Genomic DNA, 20982 nt, shown 5'->3' with positions numbered 1-20982 from the left:
AAGATTGGAAAAACAAAAAATAACACTACTTTCTTGAGTTATTTGCTAAAAGTAGAATTGTTTGGGCTTACGAATTCGAAGATACGTAATAAATCAATAAAAAAAGCAACATTTCACCACAAAAAAAACTCCTATTTAAGCATTTTTATCAGACGAAAAACGATTTTTTAAACAAGAGTTTGCCATTTCATCATAAATTTAAATTTTATAAATACTAGATTTTTGTAGCTTCCTTCATATTATTTTAAAGTGCTTTAGATTTTAATGAATATTGCATCCATAAATACTGAAAATTGCTGGTTCAACTGCTTCGTTTCCCAGCCTGGAAATAGGTAAATGATGATGTTATTTCAGTTGTTTTTACCTGTTCTGAAATTAGCATATTTTATTGTTCAAATGTTTGCATCACAATCGTTCAAGTAGTTGTTTACACGAATGAATTACAAGACGTCGCATAAAATTTGTCTTCAACATGCTTAATCATACTCCAGTCATTGAATCTTTTATAACTTTTTAACTTTCTTGGATTACAAAAATATGCCAACGACTGAAAGAAAAACTAAAGGAAATGATTATGTTGTTCTTGAAAATATCTTTAAACAATAATTTTCCTACGATTGTGTGCCTCCGGTTACTCCGCGCATTACATGTGATCCGGTTAACTGCAACGTTGCTTCAAATATGCTGTTCACACTAGGACAAAAACGAAAACACAACAAGACCAATAGAAACTCATCCTCTAGTGGCATGTATTCCTTTGTCATGAGACCGCAAAGCGTTTGGACGCTAGCTGCAATAAAATCACCCATTTAAAAACCGTTATCCTGTGAACAGGTAGCCAATGGTGACAGTTCGATAAAGGGCATAGGTTTTCCACAAAAATCACATTCCCCTTCGCTGACCTCGTATCGCCTGTGAAATTCCGCTTGTAAAGTGCTAACCAGAAAACCAACCATTCGCTATGATGGCGTGGGTACCGGGCCAAAGGCTTACGTCATGCGATTTTCCCGGAAAGAAGACCCCGTTTCACCGATTGTTATTGGTCGCACGTGTTCCGCATTTTACGTCAAAAGATGTAAATCTTGATCTTGTTCCACAGCTTGCAACGGGCTCACGCACAATAGTTAGAGTGGGCCGTGCCACCTAAGACTCCCACCGCAATGTGACATTGTGTGCTCGTAACGACATACATAGGCTCCCTCGCAACTCCCGTTGGTCCGACGTAATCAAATTTTGCTTTGACCACAACCGTTTCATTCTATCGAACAACAACAACAAAAAATCGTGCGCCCATAGGTGTACGATGTGGTAGAGTAAGCACGTAACAAAGGGTAGGTTCCAGGAAATGTTCGCTCTATTTCCTGCATTATTTCCGCATCCGACATGAGCGTCTCTTGGTCTGGAAAGTGGTCCATTATTGCATACGGTTTGACACTTGAGTCGAGTTCGTTTTCTGTCACATTCTTAAAAACACTGTCATAAAGCACAGCTTAAAGGCGCATCACGCGAAGCATTCGTTCTAATTGCGTTTGTGAGCAAGAAATATGAAGAAAGTTATTTCACAAGCAATTAACCGCATGATGAGATAATCCATAACAGTATCGATATTGGTTGAGCATGTGGCTCTAGCTGGTGTATTTGTTACAAACATCTCTATCAAGGCGAGACACTCCCAAAGTCTTGCCGCACCAAGTGCTTATAAAGGTATCGGTCGTTGATTGATCTGTTTCCGGCCATTTGCTGCCGGCCAGGATGTGGTTCTTAAAACACATAACTGTGGCCCATACACCACCGTAACTGAGATACACACACCCACACCCACACACATTCTTCATGGTTCATTTCTAAAGCGGCACTTAGCAGCAATATGTCACCCGTAAGACAGAAGAATGTCCCCATTTGGGAGAATCGAGTATTGGGCAAACTGTGCCACACAGCACCACTGTGTACACTTTACAGTGCGCTTCCGACAGTCTGCCGTTTTCTTTATTGATCCGAAGAAACAGAACATCGAAGATGGTACATAAAAAGCGCAAACGTGTCAGGGATTATAAAACTGGACCACCAATTGGTTTCCGGTTCGAATGGGGATGATTCTACCGGTGTCATTCGTCGATTGGTATCTTTGTAACAAGCAGCCAGAAACCAACGGATGGAGAAGTAAAAAAAAAGGCAGAAACCTTGAAAACATTGACAGTATTTCCGATTTCTAAAGATTATGATGCCGACCGTCCGTGATTGGCTTCCCGGGTCGGGGATCGGGAAAACGAAGCAGCAACCGTCGGCAACACAATCTGCTGCTGTATATTTTCACCACGAGCAGGAAAATCGATCCGATCCTGCTACCACGTGCTGGAAAACTCGCCCTCAAGCTTATTGGTCCTAGCCCGCCGTCCTTTTAGTAGATTTAACGTGATATAAAGTACGAATCAGTGAGTAAATCTGTACGGAAAGGAACTCGTTTACGAGGGACGGACGTAGATATTGCTGCTAAGCAACGGACACAAAGAGGGAACATCAGATATTTTATTGCATTTGCTGATTGCCGGGTTGAACGGTGTGTGTGTGTGTGTGTGTGTGTGTGTGTGTGTGTGTGTGTGTGTGTGTACGGAAGTGTGCATAAGGTAAAAGTTATTGGTCACAATCAGTCGACCGTGTTGGATTGACCATTGTCTTTCGTAATTTTATTTTCGATTTGTTCTGTTTGGGTGAGCTGCTTAGATAAAACCACACGGGTGTATCGTTTTCTTTATTTTTTTTTCAACATTTCCGCTGTAATTTACATAGAGCCTTTTGCTATGTTTCACATCACAAAGGCACATAAAATGCAATTGATGCAGCATTTTCGACATGTCAGACTAATTGCACTAATACCGTTACTGACGGATAATAAAGCAGCTTGCTAGATTAAACACGTCAAGCCTGCTAGCCATCGACAGCGTTTGTCCACCTTCACCAGACAGCGTTTTTGTTCAGCATAAATTTTGCTTACCCACTAAATAGCGAACTTATGTGCGACGTGCTATCAAAATTACATCTCCCCTGAGATAAAGCAAATGTGGATAATCTACTCCGGTGATGAGAGACACACAAAAAAGCATCTCTTACGCTTCCACCATTGAGCCCGTTTCTGGCAACGGACCAGGGCCGCTGTCAAAACGCTACTAACCCGACACGCCACTGTCCATAGCACTAATTTCCATCACAGGATGTTGGAATCCTCCAGGGACGGCAGAACGGATCCGTGTCCAAACTGACTGATTCTTCCGCCAAGCCTCCTGCCACCAGCCCACCAATGGTGCTCTGCATGTGCCAGTAAAATAAATGGTTCATGAATCACGATCGCTCGCAAGCAGGGAGGGAATAAATCCATCACATTTGCTAACTGCCATTAATCATTCCTCATTTGGGGCCATGTGTCCGCAGACGAAGTTGGCCTACGGCCACGCACATCTGCAAAACGAGGCCGTTTGCATCGGTTCTCACGGAACGAGTGATAAAACAAAGCGGAACCGGAAGCGATGTCAAAAGTGACACATGTAAAACAGTGCATTTTCATTGCTGTTTTTTTTTTGTAGCTGTAGACACAGTTTATTTATATATTGTTCTTAGTTGCGTGAAATTGTTTATATGTTCCTATATGCTCTCATTTTTTGCAATTATTCATAATAACTCAGAGATTATTTGATCAGCAAATTCTTTCCAGAGTATCTGAAAACACTAACGAAAAATTGAAAAAAGACAAACTCCCTGTATCCATTCCGATTGCTCACCTATAGCACAGGTCACTAGCACAAATCATGCAAATCGTAAAACAGGCGATAAACAAGCAATCGGTAGCGATGGGCTCATTCGGCAGCAGCAACAAACAACAACAACAACAAATGGCAACCAATTTCCAATTACTCTTTGCCGATAAACTTCTCTCCCCGTTACGAAGGCTGCCCCGGGGAGTTTGCCAACGAAAAACCGACAATCGATGGTCTCGCCGGTAGCTTTAAGGCATTGTTCATTATTTATTAGCCTCCCGTGCCAGCGACTGTTCCATGATCTCCGGGGTACGGAAGGAACAAAAATTTAAAGGGCAGCCTCCATCTTTGAAAACTGTTTAAATATTCATGATCTAAAGTTATTCAATTACTTCCTGCGCGCAAAGAGTTCCAAAAGAAAGCCCAATGGTGTGTGTGTGTGTATTTGTGTGTGAGAATCACTAACCTTACCCGTTCGGCCAACACGGTGGCCAGCATAGTGGCAATGAAATAAAAAGCGTAAGTGAACAAACCCCTGACCGGACAATAGAAAAACAAACCCTTCCCGTTCCGTCCCGGCACGATTCCCGGTTGCCTACCTGGGCCCTAATCTTAGTTAGTGTGCGATGTAAGTGAGAAAGAAAAATCCCGGCTTGTCTTCTCCCGGGAGAGCGGCAACCGTGATCCATTCCCACCGCCTCCCGTACTACGGTTCGTATATTGTAACCAAACTTGTTCCTAATTAATGCGATAATAAAATTGAATGGAATTAAATTCGTAAGCATTAGCTTCGTGCTCCCTTGACTCTTGTCAGCATTCTCGGTTTGGAGAATCTGTCCAAAGCGAGATGGGAAAGTTTTATCATTGTTGGTTCGGGTTGCTTTGGAACACATTTTTTTTTGTATTGTATCTTCTCACCAACCATACTTCCTTACATTTTGTGAATATACGCCGGGAGAATGTTTGTAAGAATAGTAATTTTTTTTCTTCGCCATTCCAACGAACGAAATATAAAGTGGTCAACGAAGCGACAGAAGTAAAGGCACACACAGACACACGTAACAAACGAAGGAACTGCATAGAAAGAAAGCACAATAAGCGACAAACCTCCGCTTGGAAGGCACTACTTACAATCGTATCTAGTGCTTCCATTGAGAGGTTCAGTTCATTTGGAATGGTGAACGGTACTATCAATGCTATTCAAATGAGTTTGAGTGTTCGTTTGAATTTTTTTTTTTGTTCCCTCTTGTTCTACCTCGCATTCGATACCGCCCCCGTTGCATCTGTTCTTTGACCTTTTTAAAAATTCACTTTTTGCACATAACTTAAAAGTACGGCAGCACCCCGAACACCGCAAAAGTAGCACAAAAGTAACGAAAGCCATCCCGAAACCTACTTTTGCAAACTCGATGACCACTTTGAAGTGGAAGGAAAACAACACATAACAGACCGGACCGGCACGAGCACCAGGACTCGAAACAAACGCTTGAATCTTTCGACTATGTTTCGACCAGCAGAGTGTTGGACGCTGGTAGAAATATAAACAAAAAAGCAAAAACCGAAGCTGTAGCCGGTAATCCTCGAGCGGTAATAACCATTAACGCGAATCTTCGCACCCGAGCCTTTTGAAAGTAAAGCAAACCTTAACGTGAAACCGCCCAACATCTTACTTTCCTCCCCGACCCGGAAAGCTTTATGAACTTGAAGCTCGAAAACAATTTTCCCTGCTCAACCATTGCCCACTGTTCCTTCCTGGCGGGAATACGTTCGCATTACTGCCTCGCACTCAAAGCGCTTCCACCACTCGTATAAAGTGTGTTTTGTTGCTCCGGGCAAGGAAATGAGTGCCTGCGGGCTAAACTGTCCCGGGACTTGGGAGATGGTCGACAAAATCTGACAAAAACAAACATGTTTATTATCGTAACTTTGGCCACTTTCTCGTTTTCCTGTGAAGTGAAAATTTGGAGTTGATGGTACCGGTCGGCCAGCGGTACCGGGCCAGGCGGAAGAAGGCGATCGTTTTGTGCGAAAGTTTAAAGAGCAATCATCAGCGCCATGCCTAATGATTATTTAGCGTGCAAATGAAGATGCATCGGTCGATAGTCTTTCTGGTTAACGTACAACAAATTTGTCTCTTTACCACTTCGTTTGCCTCCCATCGCGCTTCATTGCTGTGGTAAGCGTACATTCCACCGAGCACCGAGGTTTGTCTTTAATGTCCTTCAAGCATCACATTAATGTGAATTATAAGTTTTCTTTACGTTATAAGGCACACATGTATGTTGTTAGAATGTACATATCTCTTGCCTTGTGCTAAATCTCAAGCAAGAAGATAATATTATATAAGAAGTATCAATTCTTGTCACATAATTTAAACCAATAGAAACTTATGCCCGACATACCACAACTGATTTCACATACTTTAAAGCAATGCTATTCATTCAGTGAGAGTTGAGATTCGTCGTGATGGCATAACTCCCTCTAGTACTCGGAATCCTTCGGATTGGAAAAGCCTTCCGCCAGTTAGCTCTGTTTTCAAATACTCGATTGAAAACACGCCTAGCCTTAATGTGACATCGTTTCCCATTCTGATGGAGGCGCCTGGTGCTAATGGTATCGCCTGCTTTCACATCGTCACAACGCCATCACACATGCTACCCATGTTGACCAATTAGAAGGGATATTTTACGTCCAAAAATATGCAGCCTTTCAAAACTCACCCCATGCATAAACATCTCCTGCACGAAATAGTTCGTGTAACATGGGCAGCCACATTTTTCAAATCGTTAAGCCAGGGTTGGGGTCGGTCGGAAGGCTTCCGGAAATCTATCTAGATGAACGTACCGCCGATGGGAGACCGGGCTTCCAGCTGTCCAAAGGCTAGCCATCGAAAGCGTTAAGCTTTTCTTAAGCCACCTCCAACACACACACACACAGCGGTCGATGTCCGCCCGCCCGGAAGGTATGCAAATTGTTACTTGCTGTCATTATTCGGTCCAACCCTGTTCGGCGTTGAAGCATTGCCGGAAAACAAGCTGAAAACGACATAATGACTCCGACGACCGATAACGACAGCGCCGTCGTCATCTCTACACTTGCTATCAGGTCGTCGGGGTGCCTTCCGATGATGATGATGGTAGTGTCGAGAACCATGTTGATAGCCGAACGCTGGATGTTGGTCGTGAAGGTACGACTACCCCTAGCGATGGTGCCACCTGATAACAAGCAAATCAGACGCTGTTTTTCGCTTGCCCGGCTACCCAGCGCCCGCACGCTTCAAATCAAACAAATCCCACGGGTGCAAATTTCATACTGAAATGTCGTCATTTCGGTTCAAAAGGTTAAAGAAGACATCCTCTTGGGGATGAGGATGCTCCTCACCAGCTTTCATGTTTTAACCAACCTTCACGTTTCTAACCAACCATTCCATCGCTCACTTAAAAGTACACACACCCATACACAGAGAGCACTGTTTAGTCTTCAAAGCAGGTCCGACCGTTTGACACACCACTAAGCGAAAGTTCCTTCAATTGGTCGGTGACATTTCGTTTCCAAGAACAATTTGCGCAGAAAAACAACACTCGTCCCGTTTTGTCTGCTCCAGGCTGCCTCGGACTAGTGGGTGCGGCCTTTGCTTTCCCCTTATTTCGCTAGTAGAAGAGTTAAGCAAGCATAAAATTGGACTGTCACTTTTCAATTCTAACCTCCAACTGTACTATTTCAAGTCTCGATGTGTGTGTATGTGTGTTTTTGGAAGAATCGCCCATCCTCATCTAGCGTTTCGAATCTGGTCGAACTTTCCCCCATTTGAGATAGATGATTTTTGTATAATCAAATGCCAACGGTGGAAACCACGAGCACGAGACTGCAAAAATGAGTCGCTTTCACTGTTGTGCTGCGGCCCGGCCCGGGGAGAGTATTCTTGACAGTTGGTAGCACGCTTTGGCGCTGATTCAATTGAATTGTGTCAGTTGTTTTCATCAAACATGACAGCCGCTTTCGCCTGCACCAAACACCCCGCCCAGTGAACGCCAAACCGATAGCAATTCGTTCTACTTGCTGTCCCGATCCTCCTGGTACTGTTGTTTCGTACTGACTTACTGGTTCGATTATCTCCGAGCTGCCAGTTATCGACTGCTATCGAAATCAAAATCAGTCTGTCGTCAACCACAGAGCAGCCACTCGCGTCACTTGCTGTTGACCTTTTACAACTCGTTCGGCCAGCATCGTACGGGTGACATTTTGGACGTCACCAACCACACCAAACCATCCCACCAATCAATTCAACGCAGCAGCGCCCAGTAACCGGACGGGGTTGTTTCCCTTTCTTGCGATTTTCCGATTCATTACCTTGCCGCAATTTTTATGCATCTGCAGCGCAGGAAAAGTTACTTTCCCGACGCAAACAATCACAAGCTCGTCTGTGGCCAAGATGCCGTATCGTGACCTTTTATTTCCCTACGCCACTGTGGCTGATGGGGGTTTTGGGGCAAGAAGTTTGCCGTGATTTGATTGATCAAATCCAATATGACTGGGTTTCTTCCGTTCTTTTTTATGTCTCCATTTACCGGCAGCGGATTTTGGGTCACTCAGGCAGGTTTGTGCTGCAATAGTTTGCATTCTATTCATAGCTTCATGAATCCGATTCCACCTCTAGTGGGTAAGATGCGCATATGTGATAAATATTGGATACGTTTGAAAAAAATATGTTTTGCAACATTGCTGTGTAAACAATATACGTTTCTTTTGATTTTGCATGAAAATACTCTTCAATGTTTTAAATTTTGTCAGGCCACATTGTATTGTAATAGAATTTCTTGTTTTATTTTTCCTTGTCACTAACACATACTTTATACCACATGTCATTTATGTCATTTATACATCATGCCAGGAAATATTTACACGTTCACGTATCCAGATGTATTGTCATTACTTTTTTACGAAAAAATCGCCTACAAGTGTTCATCAGATTGCAGATTGTATAACTGTTCCTCGTAGTAATGAAGCTCGTGATCTAGGAGTGCTTCTCGATAGCAGACTGACACTTCAACCACACTTCGACTTGACAATTTCCAAAGCTTTACGTGTACTAGGTTTGGTCAATCGTATTTGTGAAGATTTTAAGGATCTCTTTTGTTTGAAATCACTGTTCTGTTTGTTAGCTCGTCCCTTCATTGAATTTGCTTGTATAGACTGGTCCCCGCCGCAACAAGATAGGATAGTTGGACTTGAAACTATTCAGCGGAAATTTACAAAAATACTGTTTTATCCATTACCTTGGTCCGGTAATGTCTCCTGTCCTAACTAACGGATTAGGTGTTTGCTTTTTGGACTAGAATAGTTATAGCATAGAAAAATGACGGCACAGTGCATTTTCCTCCATTAGAATATTTTAGGAAGTATTGATGCCCTGTATATTCTTAGCAGAAAGAAACTAGCCCCAGGAAGACAGTTGAGACCAAGACCCTACAATTCAAATGACGGTGACATATTATAACGTAAGTCATTTAATTGATTCGAATATGATGGCTAACCAAGTTAGGATCCCTATGACTTATTTATGTGTTTTATTGTTATGTAGGCAATCTATGCTACATAACTTTATTATACGAATAAACGAATGTACTTCAGACTTCAGAACTGCGAGTTGTTTTAGTATAAGCCTCAATTTTTCCTTGTGTATGAAAATCCCACAGGACTGAATTTCTGTTGAAGTCAAACGAAGCTTGCAAACGCTCAAAACAAAATATATTGTTAACCCTCCTAGTATATTTTGCCACTTGTTCCCAACTTAACACGAGGTTTTCAGTTTCGAACTAGAAAAGTGTGCAGTGCAGAATTTTATTTTTCCCACCCAATATCGTCTCTATTGCTTCTCATGTATTGCTACCCAAAGTCCTTTCAGTCAATCTAACACACATTTTTGAATTGGATTCCAAGCCGTGTGGAACAATCCCAAGAGAAGAACGATGTTTTTTTTATTTTCTTGAAAAATTAGAATATTTGAAACGGATGCAAATTAAAAAACCGACAAGTCGTCCCAGTTGGGGAATCGGTGGATGGTGCACTTTCTTCGTTGTTTTCAAATGCGGCAGCACTTTTCCCGGTGATCGCTGTTGCCAGACCAACGTCTAACATTTTCATTTTCACTCACTTCGTGTACGATGGCCAATCTGCTTCTTACTGACGATGATGCAGTTTAATTTCGCCCAAGAATATGAAACTAATAGATGGGGTACAACGGGTTTGTAGGGAGAGAGGATATCCGGTAAAAATGGGAAATTCAATTCGAGTTCTCGTGCCCCTGGTGCATCATGATTGCTTTTTTAGATTCTTCTTTTTTGTGTTTTTGCTATTTTTATAAGCTCTGTGTATGTGCTTTGCTGTTTCACATATGCAACCGTTCATGTTGGTTTAACAAACATCCTTACGTTGCCCCAGTCATGCACAGAATACTTTTCGTGCCAATTTGCCCATAAACGCGCATTCCGGCGATATCCGCGTTTGATAGTTTTGGCCGAATGAATTATTTTTTGTGCTGCTAACACTACTACTACTCACACTAAAAATTCTTTCCCTACAACTTCTACTCCAGCTGATCACATTTCCATGTCTCCCCGGTTCGTGTTGCTAATAAATAACATGAATAATGAAGCCAACAGCACTCAATGACAGCAGCCACCAGCCACCCACAAGTCCCCCTGGACCGAAACAGCATCCGACTGAATGGAATGCAGTTTATCGGAAATTCCTGAGCCGAAATACGAGATTCTTATCCACTGGCAGCATCAGTGGTTCAACTCCAATGAACTAACACAGCCGCGTATTGGCACTGACCGGCTCTGTACCGGTTCGAGCTGTGCTTTCTACGCCACTGTTGATGTTTGCATATGTATAAGTGCCTATGAAAAAAAGGTTTCCCAATAGTGAAACTATAATTGAGCCCACTTCCCATTTTGCCTTTCCATGAAGCACACTTTGCCCTGCCGGAAATGGCACCGTCAGACAGCGATCACACCGTGGATGGACTGGAGGCTGGGAAAGTTCTTTTTCCCGTTGTCGTTCCTTTCTTTCCACTCAATGACAGCAGTGTGTAGAATGAAGCTAGCAGGAATGTAGCAATTTCCTGCAGGCGTTCACTGGCTCGGTAAATGGGTATCGTTATTGATTGGGAATCATCATGTTACACACGGCAACGGTACCAGGCCACACCAGGCCAGGCGTGTTCGCCTGCAAAAAAATTGACCTGGAACCTCGACTCGGGAGTAGTCGGGAAGAGAGTTTTAAGAAAAAAATTGAATTATCGATCATGAACCATGAAGGCGAACGTGGTGTAGTGCCTGTCGACGTCTACCTCCGGTGATGGGAATCATATCAAGGTACAAACTTGGGCTAGGCCGTGAATGGAATTAAACTTACCATACAAGGAAACACCAACATAATGTCGTTTATTAAGTGTCACCTCGGTGGTTTTGATACTTTTCCATCGAAACTTTTGCCATGATACTTTAAACCAAATTACTACCCTTATTTTAAACCTGTCAATCGATGATTACAATCTGATAGCATTCATACATAGCATTTTTTGAAACAATTCCAATATTTCTACTCTAAAAGGGTGTGTTTAGCGTAGAACTTCCTACAATAAATTGGATTAAGGATGTTTGCATTTATCTGACTTCACTCGTTCGTTTAAACAGTTTTCGTTCAGCCCTCTGAACGAAACTGTTGCTTGATTTAAAACCCAGCAAGCCTTTTCAGGCAGATAATTACTATTAGCTAGGTTAATAATAAACGTCCGAACCTGCCGTTCATCGACACGATAGAAATCTTAATTAAAATCCAATCCAGCCAACCAGTTGCTGTGTGTATGTGTTGTTGTGTGAGTTGGCATATTTTTTTTTGGGATGAGGGTTGATGGTCGAAACCATTTCTTTCTCTGGCGCACCTCACCTGCTATCATTTAGTTCCTTCGCACTACTACCTTTCAACTTGTTTCTGCAAAGGGTAAAGTTACTGCTTTCATTTTACAAAAGCCTTCCCACTCGCTTAGGTCACCGGTGTACCAGTACCGGATCGCAAACCTTTGCAATGAAACGGAAGTTTATTCGTTTGAAACTCACCCTGTTACCCCCACAACACTTACCCTTTTTTTCTCCTCCACCAGGAACGGTGCTTGCGCATATCGCTAAAGTTTTAACGACCTCACTCACTCTCACGCTCGCACCCAAAGACCAAGCATCATAAATTAAACATTCAAAAACCGGAAGACAACACAACAAAAAGGCCCATCATAGCTCCCGGTTTTGGTCGGGGGGTTTTTCGGTTTCGGTTTATCTTTCCTACCTCACCACCAAACGCTCTCTCTCTCTCTCAGTCTTGCCCTTCCCTTCTTTTGCACAAATCAACCAAGGAGCATGGTGCCGGAAACGATATGCCTTCAGGAACCGATCCCGAAATCGCAGGATAACTTTATGCTTCGCTTTTCCAACATGGCACTGGCCTTTCCGACGGGTCGGGTGGGGTTTGCAAACGCTCGCGCTCAAAGCTGCAAGATGAAGATAAATATTTTTTTATTGTTTTTCCACTCCACTTTCTGCCATTTGGTATTCTTTCAACTCCACGATGTGCAGGCCTCTAGCGGGTTGATGATGATTTCTAATTTTGCTTTATGAAATCTATCAAGCTTTCTAGCGTCTCACCGATCGAAGCAAGAAGCAGCAGCTGCAGTTCGATTCGAAGAAACGAAAATACGCTGAAAGCACGTTTTTTCCAATAGGAAAACAAAAGCCTTTACCCAACATTTCCAACCATTGGAGATGTTTTGTATTTGGCTGTAGTCGTACAGTAAACTTTCTCTGTTGTTCTATTTGTGCCTCATTTCCCATCGTAACCTGACCCGTGACCCGTGAGGTGACGGAAAGAGTTTAACTTTGTTAAATGGAATAATAGACAAAACTATAACAACAATGGCCAGTTTGGTACTTGCTTTTGATCAATTGGATAGCAGTTTATGGAACCAATGCTGTGTAGATTGTTTGCTGGTATTCATACAGCTCGTGTTTTTGCCCTGTTTAATAAGGTGTGATCATTCAGAAATTTGACGTTGGGAGTAATTTTATTGCTTTGCAGTACGATTACCATCCCACAATTTCTTAAAATTAATTAATTGCTTTCGGAACTTTAATTTGTTTGGAGTACATACAGTTAAAAACCATATTTAATAAGCAGAAGGAATATAGGAATATTTTGAGAACAATTAGTTATTTATTCATGCATCAAACTTTTTTCAACGCTCCCACTAATATTTGCAATAACATTTCCATTTTCTCGTTACCCTTTCATTCTTTAGTCCCCAAACTTCTTTTATATTAGTATTTTTTCTTTAATATTGTCTTGGCATGATAAACACTCTCGCTTCTTCAGTATACCAATAGTAGCTGGGTTATGATCTAAGCTAGTTTAAATGATTGATTGTAAAATCCGAAATCATGCTCCATCCAACAGATCCTATATTAAACTGAATAAGCAAGGTACTAGGCAGCGCCACTAATACGTTTAAATCTGTTCCCCAATATATGGGTAAACATTGTCATGTTGTAAAATTACTTTATCGTTTCTCGGCCTGTATTGTGGTCGTTTTTCTTGGAATTAACCGAAGAAATGCATCAACGGTCGACGATATCTGATACCTGGTTTCCTTTGGTAGTAGTAGCTCCTTATTGATTACTACTCTGTTATTCCCACTAAATACACATGATAAACCTCTTTGTATATTCGATTAAACTGTCAAACAGATACTGGTACTACAAGGTTGGGACATCCGTAGGTTTTTTTAAATGTCCTGATGAACCCAATTTTTAAAGCAAGTTTGACAATCTGATATAAATATACTGCTGTTCTGCTGTTGTTCACGAGTGATTAAAAAATGGCATCCAGTTTCTCATAGTTCATCCTCCATTCTTTGCCATTCTCATTCTATTATAGCCTTCTAGAATGATTTTTGTCTTTCAAACAAGATGGTCACCTTTAAACTTGGCGGGCATCTTCCGAAAGCATATTGCAGATACTTTAGCAAAATGACACATTGTAAACATTAACGAACGAACTTTTTCAAAATCGTATGTGAAATACATTGAGCCAGTACTTATTGTTTTGCCCGCTTGCTTTAGTGCGTCTTTTCTTTCTTTATTTCCATCACCGAGCATTTGTCCATTTTGCAAGTATACAACATGCATTCCTCATTCAATAGGCGCTACTCTTTGCTAATGGTACGTTTTATTTCCTTTCGCATTCTTACAGGAAAACTCGATTTCCATGAATTCATCCCAGGTAAGTGTGGCAATTCTGGTGCTCCTGTCTCGTACCCTTTGCTTTTTCTTCTCGTTTTTTCTTTGCTTGGCGTAAGAAAGAATAAACCAGCTTTCGCTTACAAGCGAAAAACCTCGAAATATGAACACCTTTTGGTGAAATTTGTCCTTCTATCGGTGAACTTTCTCCTTTTCTTTTACTCAATTCGTGCTTGTTTCTCGATCTCTCTCTCTCTCTCTTTCGCATTGTGTGCTTCCTTCAATCAATTCGAGCATGTCGTTCGGTTTGCAAAACGCACCTGAGCTGTCTAAATGACACTTGAGGAAAAAGTTTTCCTCGTCTTGCTACACCCAGACACACACTACTCTTCCCTACGATTCGCCCAATTCAATTGTTAGCAAACGGCATGAAACAAGAGATGCCGTCTATTCTTGAATTCTTTTGAGTGTCAAGTAGGCGGCTCTTCCCGGCCCGGTTTGCCTCCCGAGAAACTGAATGACACAAAGTAACAAACAGAAATGAAACAGTTGAATGATGAAACACCGGCTACAGCAACAACGACAACGATGGTGCCGATATCGAAGTTTGATCCTGTCCCGGCACAGGTTGTGCTTGGCGTGAAGAAGGCGAACGAAAAACGATGTCAACAATTTCCACTTCTGTTCGGCCGCGTTTTTCATCTCCAGTTACATTACCACAACGCACCGTTCGTTTCCGAAACCATGGTTCGGTGCCACACGACCATCTTGACTAAAACCGGCACTTGATGTGGCGGCTGTATGTGTACTGCTGGTTACAGCCCCGCTACCTGGTTCATAGAAGCCAGAACAATTGTCGTAGCCCGCCCCACCATACTGCCGAACACCTCTTCGTGCAAAGGTGCTCGATTCAATGCAAGTAGTTGTGTTTTTCCTCAAACAACAAACTTTTCTCCCAAAAACATCACCGTATGTCTTACGATGTCAGTCAGGGGAGGAGAGGGATGGAATGCTGACCCCCGCGTGTTCTCAACATGCGCTCACGGTTGCCAATGACGCGGAAAAGGGAAGAAGTAAATTCTTTTTCAAATATTTGTTTATGAATAAAACATGTACCTGTAGAACAGACGCCGTGCGCGAGAAAATTCGAGAAAAACAGTCAAACTGGCTGTTCGGTTACGACTCGTCCTACTTCCATCCAACCCACAGTCCCAGTGAACGTTCACTCGAAGGACGCTTATTGGTGAGGCCGAATAACACGAAAGCAGGTTTAATGATCCTGCAAATGGCAAAGTGGAAACAACCGAAGCGTATGGCACGGTTTTGTTCATAAAACTTGGTTTAAGAAGCATTTATTTTCGTATGGCTTCGTTGAGGAAAAATTTCCGAGCCTGCCAAAGAATAATCTTCAAAGGGATTTTTAATTTTTGCAACAATTGTAATAAGATTCAGACTTTCATGTGGATCAACATTGTTTCTCTTTGGGCTCATAAGTTTACAACTGTATTATATTGCCTGTGCAGTAGTAATTAAAAGGTTGTACAACCATATAATCTCTTACTGCAATACAGCAACAGTGGCTGGATTTTCACCAATTGGGAAAACAAATCTAACCTATTGGCATTTCTCAAACTAAAATGGAATTGTGCTGCAATGCTACCAGCATAAGCTTCGAATTATGTCGTGAGCCAATGTAGGTGATTTTATTGCATTACGCTACCAAGCGTTTGCTAGCATCACGGCATTCCACAGAGCCGAACAAATACGTAACTTTGCTAAGGTAGTATTAAATTTAAACTTAAAATGCTTCCATCGCAAAGCACCGGTCCCCATCCACCCACATTTGACGTGCCACTCATAAAATGACGAAAATTATGAGCAAACTTTGCTGAAGCTTCGTCGCGATCACATCTCGATCGTGTAGGAGAAGGTAACCAGTGAAGCAATGCAAACGCACGCAAAAATATTCTAACGCAAAGTCAAACATTCACACACCGAAACATGTTGCACGTGCGTAGGTGTGTGTGTGTGTGCGTGTGTATGTCGAGAAGAAGAAGGCAAAAATATCACGAAACACTGCAAACAGAGCATAGCAAATGTGAGAAAGAACGAAAAAAACGTCGAAAACACAATCCTCACACAAACAAATCCAAACATCGTCGCGTTGTGGCAAAATCAACCCCTAACGAACTTAAACGATTTTTAGCGGGAAGAATTTGTGTGTTGACTCCAAAATCGGGAACTTTCAACCGTACCTCTCACCACTACTTGAGGTGAAAAATGGCATACGTACTGGCGCTCCTGTGCAAAATGGAACACAACGAAAAAAAACCCCTGATTCGCTCGCTGTATGCGAGAAGAAAACCCAAGTGCAGGGGAAACCAGATTTTATCGAAAGTGGAAATTTATGGTTTTCAAGCAATCGAAAAGACGTACGCAGAATTGCCGACAGAGTGGGATTTATTCTTTTGACTAGCTGTACGCAACAATTCATCGCCTCCATTTTCTACCAACCGCGCACGGTAATGGGCTCCGGCAATGGGGGCGTAACCGACGAGCTTGCGTGAATTTTAAATAAACGGCGTGCGTGTTCGTGTACACACATACCGATGCCCGTTCCTCGCACGCTAGCTAAGCAAATAAACGACCCGGCCCTGGCAGCAGGCAGGATAAGCCAAAGATTCTGCAAACGATCCAAACGTCTGAAGTGTTTGTTGTACTCCAAGAAGTGTGCTCCCGAAACCACGTGAGCTTTCGTTTGCCCATCATTTTAAGGTAATCACACTGTTTTTTTTCTTCTTTCTTCGGTTACAACGGGCACCAAACATTGACGAAGTAACCCTCTGGTGCTGCTTCTTTTATCGACCACATCTTCTCATTGCTGTGCAAACGTTATATATTCAGTCATCCACGTTGGTTCCATTTACCGGTGTAGAATATCCGTTTGGGCGGCTCTTGTTTTTAAGTTGCGCCTTTTTTTACAACCCAAAGCGTGGTTTTCCATTCATTGAAAGTTCCCGGGAAAGGTGAAAATAATTTCCACGGTTGAAAAATTAAGTGAGCACCTTCGGCAGCTTTCAATGGCACGCCGCCTTCCCTAGTATGGCACGTTGGTTAGCCCGGAATTAGAATGGAGTATCAGAGAAAGAGGATGAGGATGGGCTTGTGCGGCGTTTTAAGGAAAGCGATTAATTCGAAAGAGATTTACGATTTTCCCACCGGCGAAAGGTGGAGCCTACCAACTACAATGTTCAATCAATTTCTTACACACTACTGCACTTCGAACCAAGTGCTTCACGGTCGAATTAAGCTTAAAGCACCGCATTTAAGCAAATTGCTGTAAAACTTTAAGTAAAGTTAAAGTTATCTTATTTCTGTCTTTATAGTTAGCAAGTCAGAAAATGTAATTAATCTTCATTAGTTAATTTGTCTACCGATAACGATTTAACGCGGTTGTTACAGTTAAAACTCCTTATGATACAGTGTTTAAATTGTGACATAGACATTGAGGAACCATGGCTTTAATAGTGCTGGTTGTCGTTTAATTCTTTATAAATTTCATCAAGAACATGATGAACAATGCTGTCGAATTTTTTGTATGTAACTAAAAAAGCATAAATTTCAAGCAGCGATACGTCGACCATGTGTATCATAAATCTTTTCATCTTTATCTCAGTTACTAGGGGTTTCCGTTCAACTACTCAGTCAACACAACTATTGATACTTTCGAAAATCTATCCCGTGTTCTACCGAAGGCATCTCGCTCCAAATCAGGCCAATCCTACCAATGCGCACAAACGCGTTAGCGCGATTGAAATGCAGTGAAAAGAACATTGCCCTGTCCATTCAACCCTGTTCTGCTATCTATTTTGTCGCCTGCTGTACATGCATCCATCCTCACATTCCTAAAAGGTTCCGAAACCGAAACGCGAGAGTGCACTCATCTTGACACTAAAAATAGGTGACCACTTCGAATTATTGATGAACATTCGAGTGTCCTCGGTATCGATCGTCCACACCGGAAACATGCTCGTGAGCATAACACACACACTCACACACATTCTCCCGCACACACACGGGTCAATTTCAGTGCCACCAGGTTGAGAGCATCGGTTCTACGGTGCGGATGAGTTCGTTTGCCAGTTTGCTGCCGGAACCGGGGTTATTCAACGGGTAAAACGGAACCTCAATCTTTTGACAGTACACTTGAAATGGAAAGTACTAATCAACAAATGAAGCCTTCGAGAGGATCCGAGTAACCATCACTCGGGGTTGGGTAATACGAGCACGAGTGCTCATCCGCCACTCGATGCGATCTCAATGCGGGTTGAAAGCCTTTTTTTCTCAATCGTCCAACGTACCCTCGGTTGAATTCGGAGAGAAACCGTATGACAGGATCAACGACGCTTGGGTTATCTTTAATTTGACCGGAATTGAAAGTTTTCGGCCCGAAGGTGCGAGGTATTTGGTAGAGGTCGAATAGCGAAGGTCGTTGGGTGTTCATGAGAGGGTTTCATTGTAAACCGCAACCTAGAGGTATAATTTGGAACTAGAATTGCTGATTGGCCCAACTCCTATTCAATAGTATGATTACATCAAAGGACAAACTATCACGGTAAAGGAAAATTACAGGTCCTTCAATTGTGTCATTTTCCTGTTGGTCGGATGTGTGATAGGATGGATGTTAGTATCGTTGACTAATTTTGTGTTTCAACGCTGATATATGTATATATATATATTTTTTTTTTTTAATGAACATTGAATCCATGCATTCAAATGAAGACAATTTTGGAAGGTTAATTTGCTAAATTTTAGTTAAATTTGGTTTAAATAGAACCCGGTATCTTTCCGCTATGCAATGCAATGCTTTTGCTAGGTCATCCTAAATGATAAGATACTTCTCCAAAACATCCTGTCTGCTTAACGGTAATCCACCCAACAAAAACTCCATGACGAATACTACAATGAGGCTACTTTATGCAGCTGTCCACTATGACAATGTTTTCTGCCTAGGCGATACCGTATTAATCCAATTTCGAGCACTTCCTCTGGTGCAAAAAATAAAACACGGCCAAGCAGAGTAGCTTAAACCAATCTTGCCCTACATTTTTACCGGCTTTGGCTTACCCGAAACGGCCAACACCACGGGTGGGCGATTGCCCTCGAAGGCTTCTCGATGTCCATGCGGTCCAAAACCATTACGCCATCGCAAATGAGCGCAGACGAACGGAGCAAAAGGTACGCGGTTGTCTTCCTTCACCGCCCGGTACTACTTCATCCGGTCGAAGCCGTACCGGCGGAAGTAAGTTATACTTCGGTGTAGTAATTTATGGGCGCGTTTTAAATTTCCTCATTAAAATTCCGAAACGAAAATTCACCACTCGCCAATCAGCAGCAAACCCACGGCCAGCGTCGATGGGGTGTATTCTACCAACAGCTGAAACGCCCCGTTTGTGTGTGTGTGTGTATGTATGTGTTTTTTGCCAAGCTCCACTTATAACGCGTGTTACTGAGCTACTGAGGCCGGTTTTAAATAAGTGTGGAACTTAAAACAGTACACTGTTGGGTGGATCAGTTCTTTTTTGTTACGCTCCGTGGTAGATAAATACCGTCAGTCGGGAAGTTGCTTAAAGTATTGAGCCGTATTGAGACCAGATTGTGGCTGGAACTTTAATGCTGCCATGAGCTTTTATATGTATGATTCATAAAAGCACTCTTTCTACTTATTTTTAAAGCATTATTCATACCAACTTTATCATACGACTTACAATTTGGTACATTGTGCTATGCAAATGAAACAAGTTATCTTAACCGTAATATTTGCAAAACCAGTCAACTCATCATCAGCTTGTTTAGATTATCTTTCGTTCTAAGCATTCTTCTTTAATATGAAATGGCTTAGTGAATTGACGTTAGCAGCGTTGGCATTCACACAGTAGAAGCAACACCAAATCCCATCCCAAATGTCGGGGACCTTTTCCCTCGTAGCAAAGACTTACACGCTGGTTTTCGTAGTAGAACTAAGTTTAGTAAGTCATTATTTGAAATGTACGATCCAGCACGTTGTTAAGCCAAGAAGAAAACACTGTAAGCCAATGTTTTGCCCTGTATGTCACACAGCAGTGTAAATTCATGCTGTATCATTTGTGTTCCCAACACTCCTCCGATGCTTTCTTGCATGTCACATACATCATCAGGATTTGCGACGTGCTGTTAAAAAGTAGGTCAAGCGATAGAGTTTGCCGAAAGTATCCAACAAGTTTTGACTCGCTTATTCGGGAACGGCTTCATCCTGACTTACCGGCTAAGCAATATGGAAACACAAAATTTCCACAGCTGGGTTTGACACTTTTCCGAAAGCGGCGTTGCAAAATTAACATTCTATCGCATGAGTCATTCTCTTTCACCAATTCACACACACACACACACACCCGACAATACTTATCATATGCACAGCGGGAACGACGAACCCCGGAAAAGTTTACGTTACGGGATGCTAAACAAACGGTGCCCGTGTCGGAGGCGTAAATCTTCCTTCGTCCCAAAGCTTGATTTGGGCTTCGAGTTTGTGAACATCGATAAGGTTTCTTTGCACGTCTTTGTTGTATTTTTTTATCGCCATTGCGTACCCCCATTACACACTGGAACGGATCTTTCTTATCCCTTTAGTAATCTGCTCACAGCTAACTGGATGTTATCTTCCGAAGGCGTTCTGTGACGTGGTGGAAAAGTTTGCTGCTAGTACCAAGTGTCAAACAAAAGTTTCCTTGCGTATTACTTTTTATTCGCAAACCTTTCGAAATAAAATAAAACATTACACAAAGCTGTGAATATTTATAACGTACGTCAAAACTCTAAGAAAACCGGGATTTCACTTACGAGGATTTCAAAATAATCCTTTCTTTCAATGCGAAATTTTTACAACGTATACCATCCTTTTGTCT

The 20982-nt window shown here is 42.2% G+C and overlaps 1 protein-coding gene across 1 annotated transcript in view; it reads left to right on the top strand.

Annotated features, from left to right (window-relative positions):
• The window catches only part of LOC128719198 (cytoplasmic polyadenylation element-binding protein 3), a 192263-nt gene that overhangs the window by 97412 nt on the left and 73869 nt on the right, over positions 1 to 20982 (top strand). The window contains exon 4 of the mRNA XM_053812820.1: positions 14052 to 14081. Coding sequence (XP_053668795.1) covers positions 14052 to 14081 — 30 coding nt within the window. The remainder of the gene's footprint in view (positions 1 to 14051; positions 14082 to 20982) is intronic.

This window comes from Anopheles marshallii, chromosome 2, assembly GCF_943734725.1.
Source record: "Anopheles marshallii chromosome 2, idAnoMarsDA_429_01, whole genome shotgun sequence".
NCBI classification, from domain to species: domain Eukaryota; kingdom Metazoa; phylum Arthropoda; class Insecta; order Diptera; family Culicidae; genus Anopheles; species Anopheles marshallii.
This window is presented reverse-complemented; position numbering and strand designations above follow the sequence as displayed.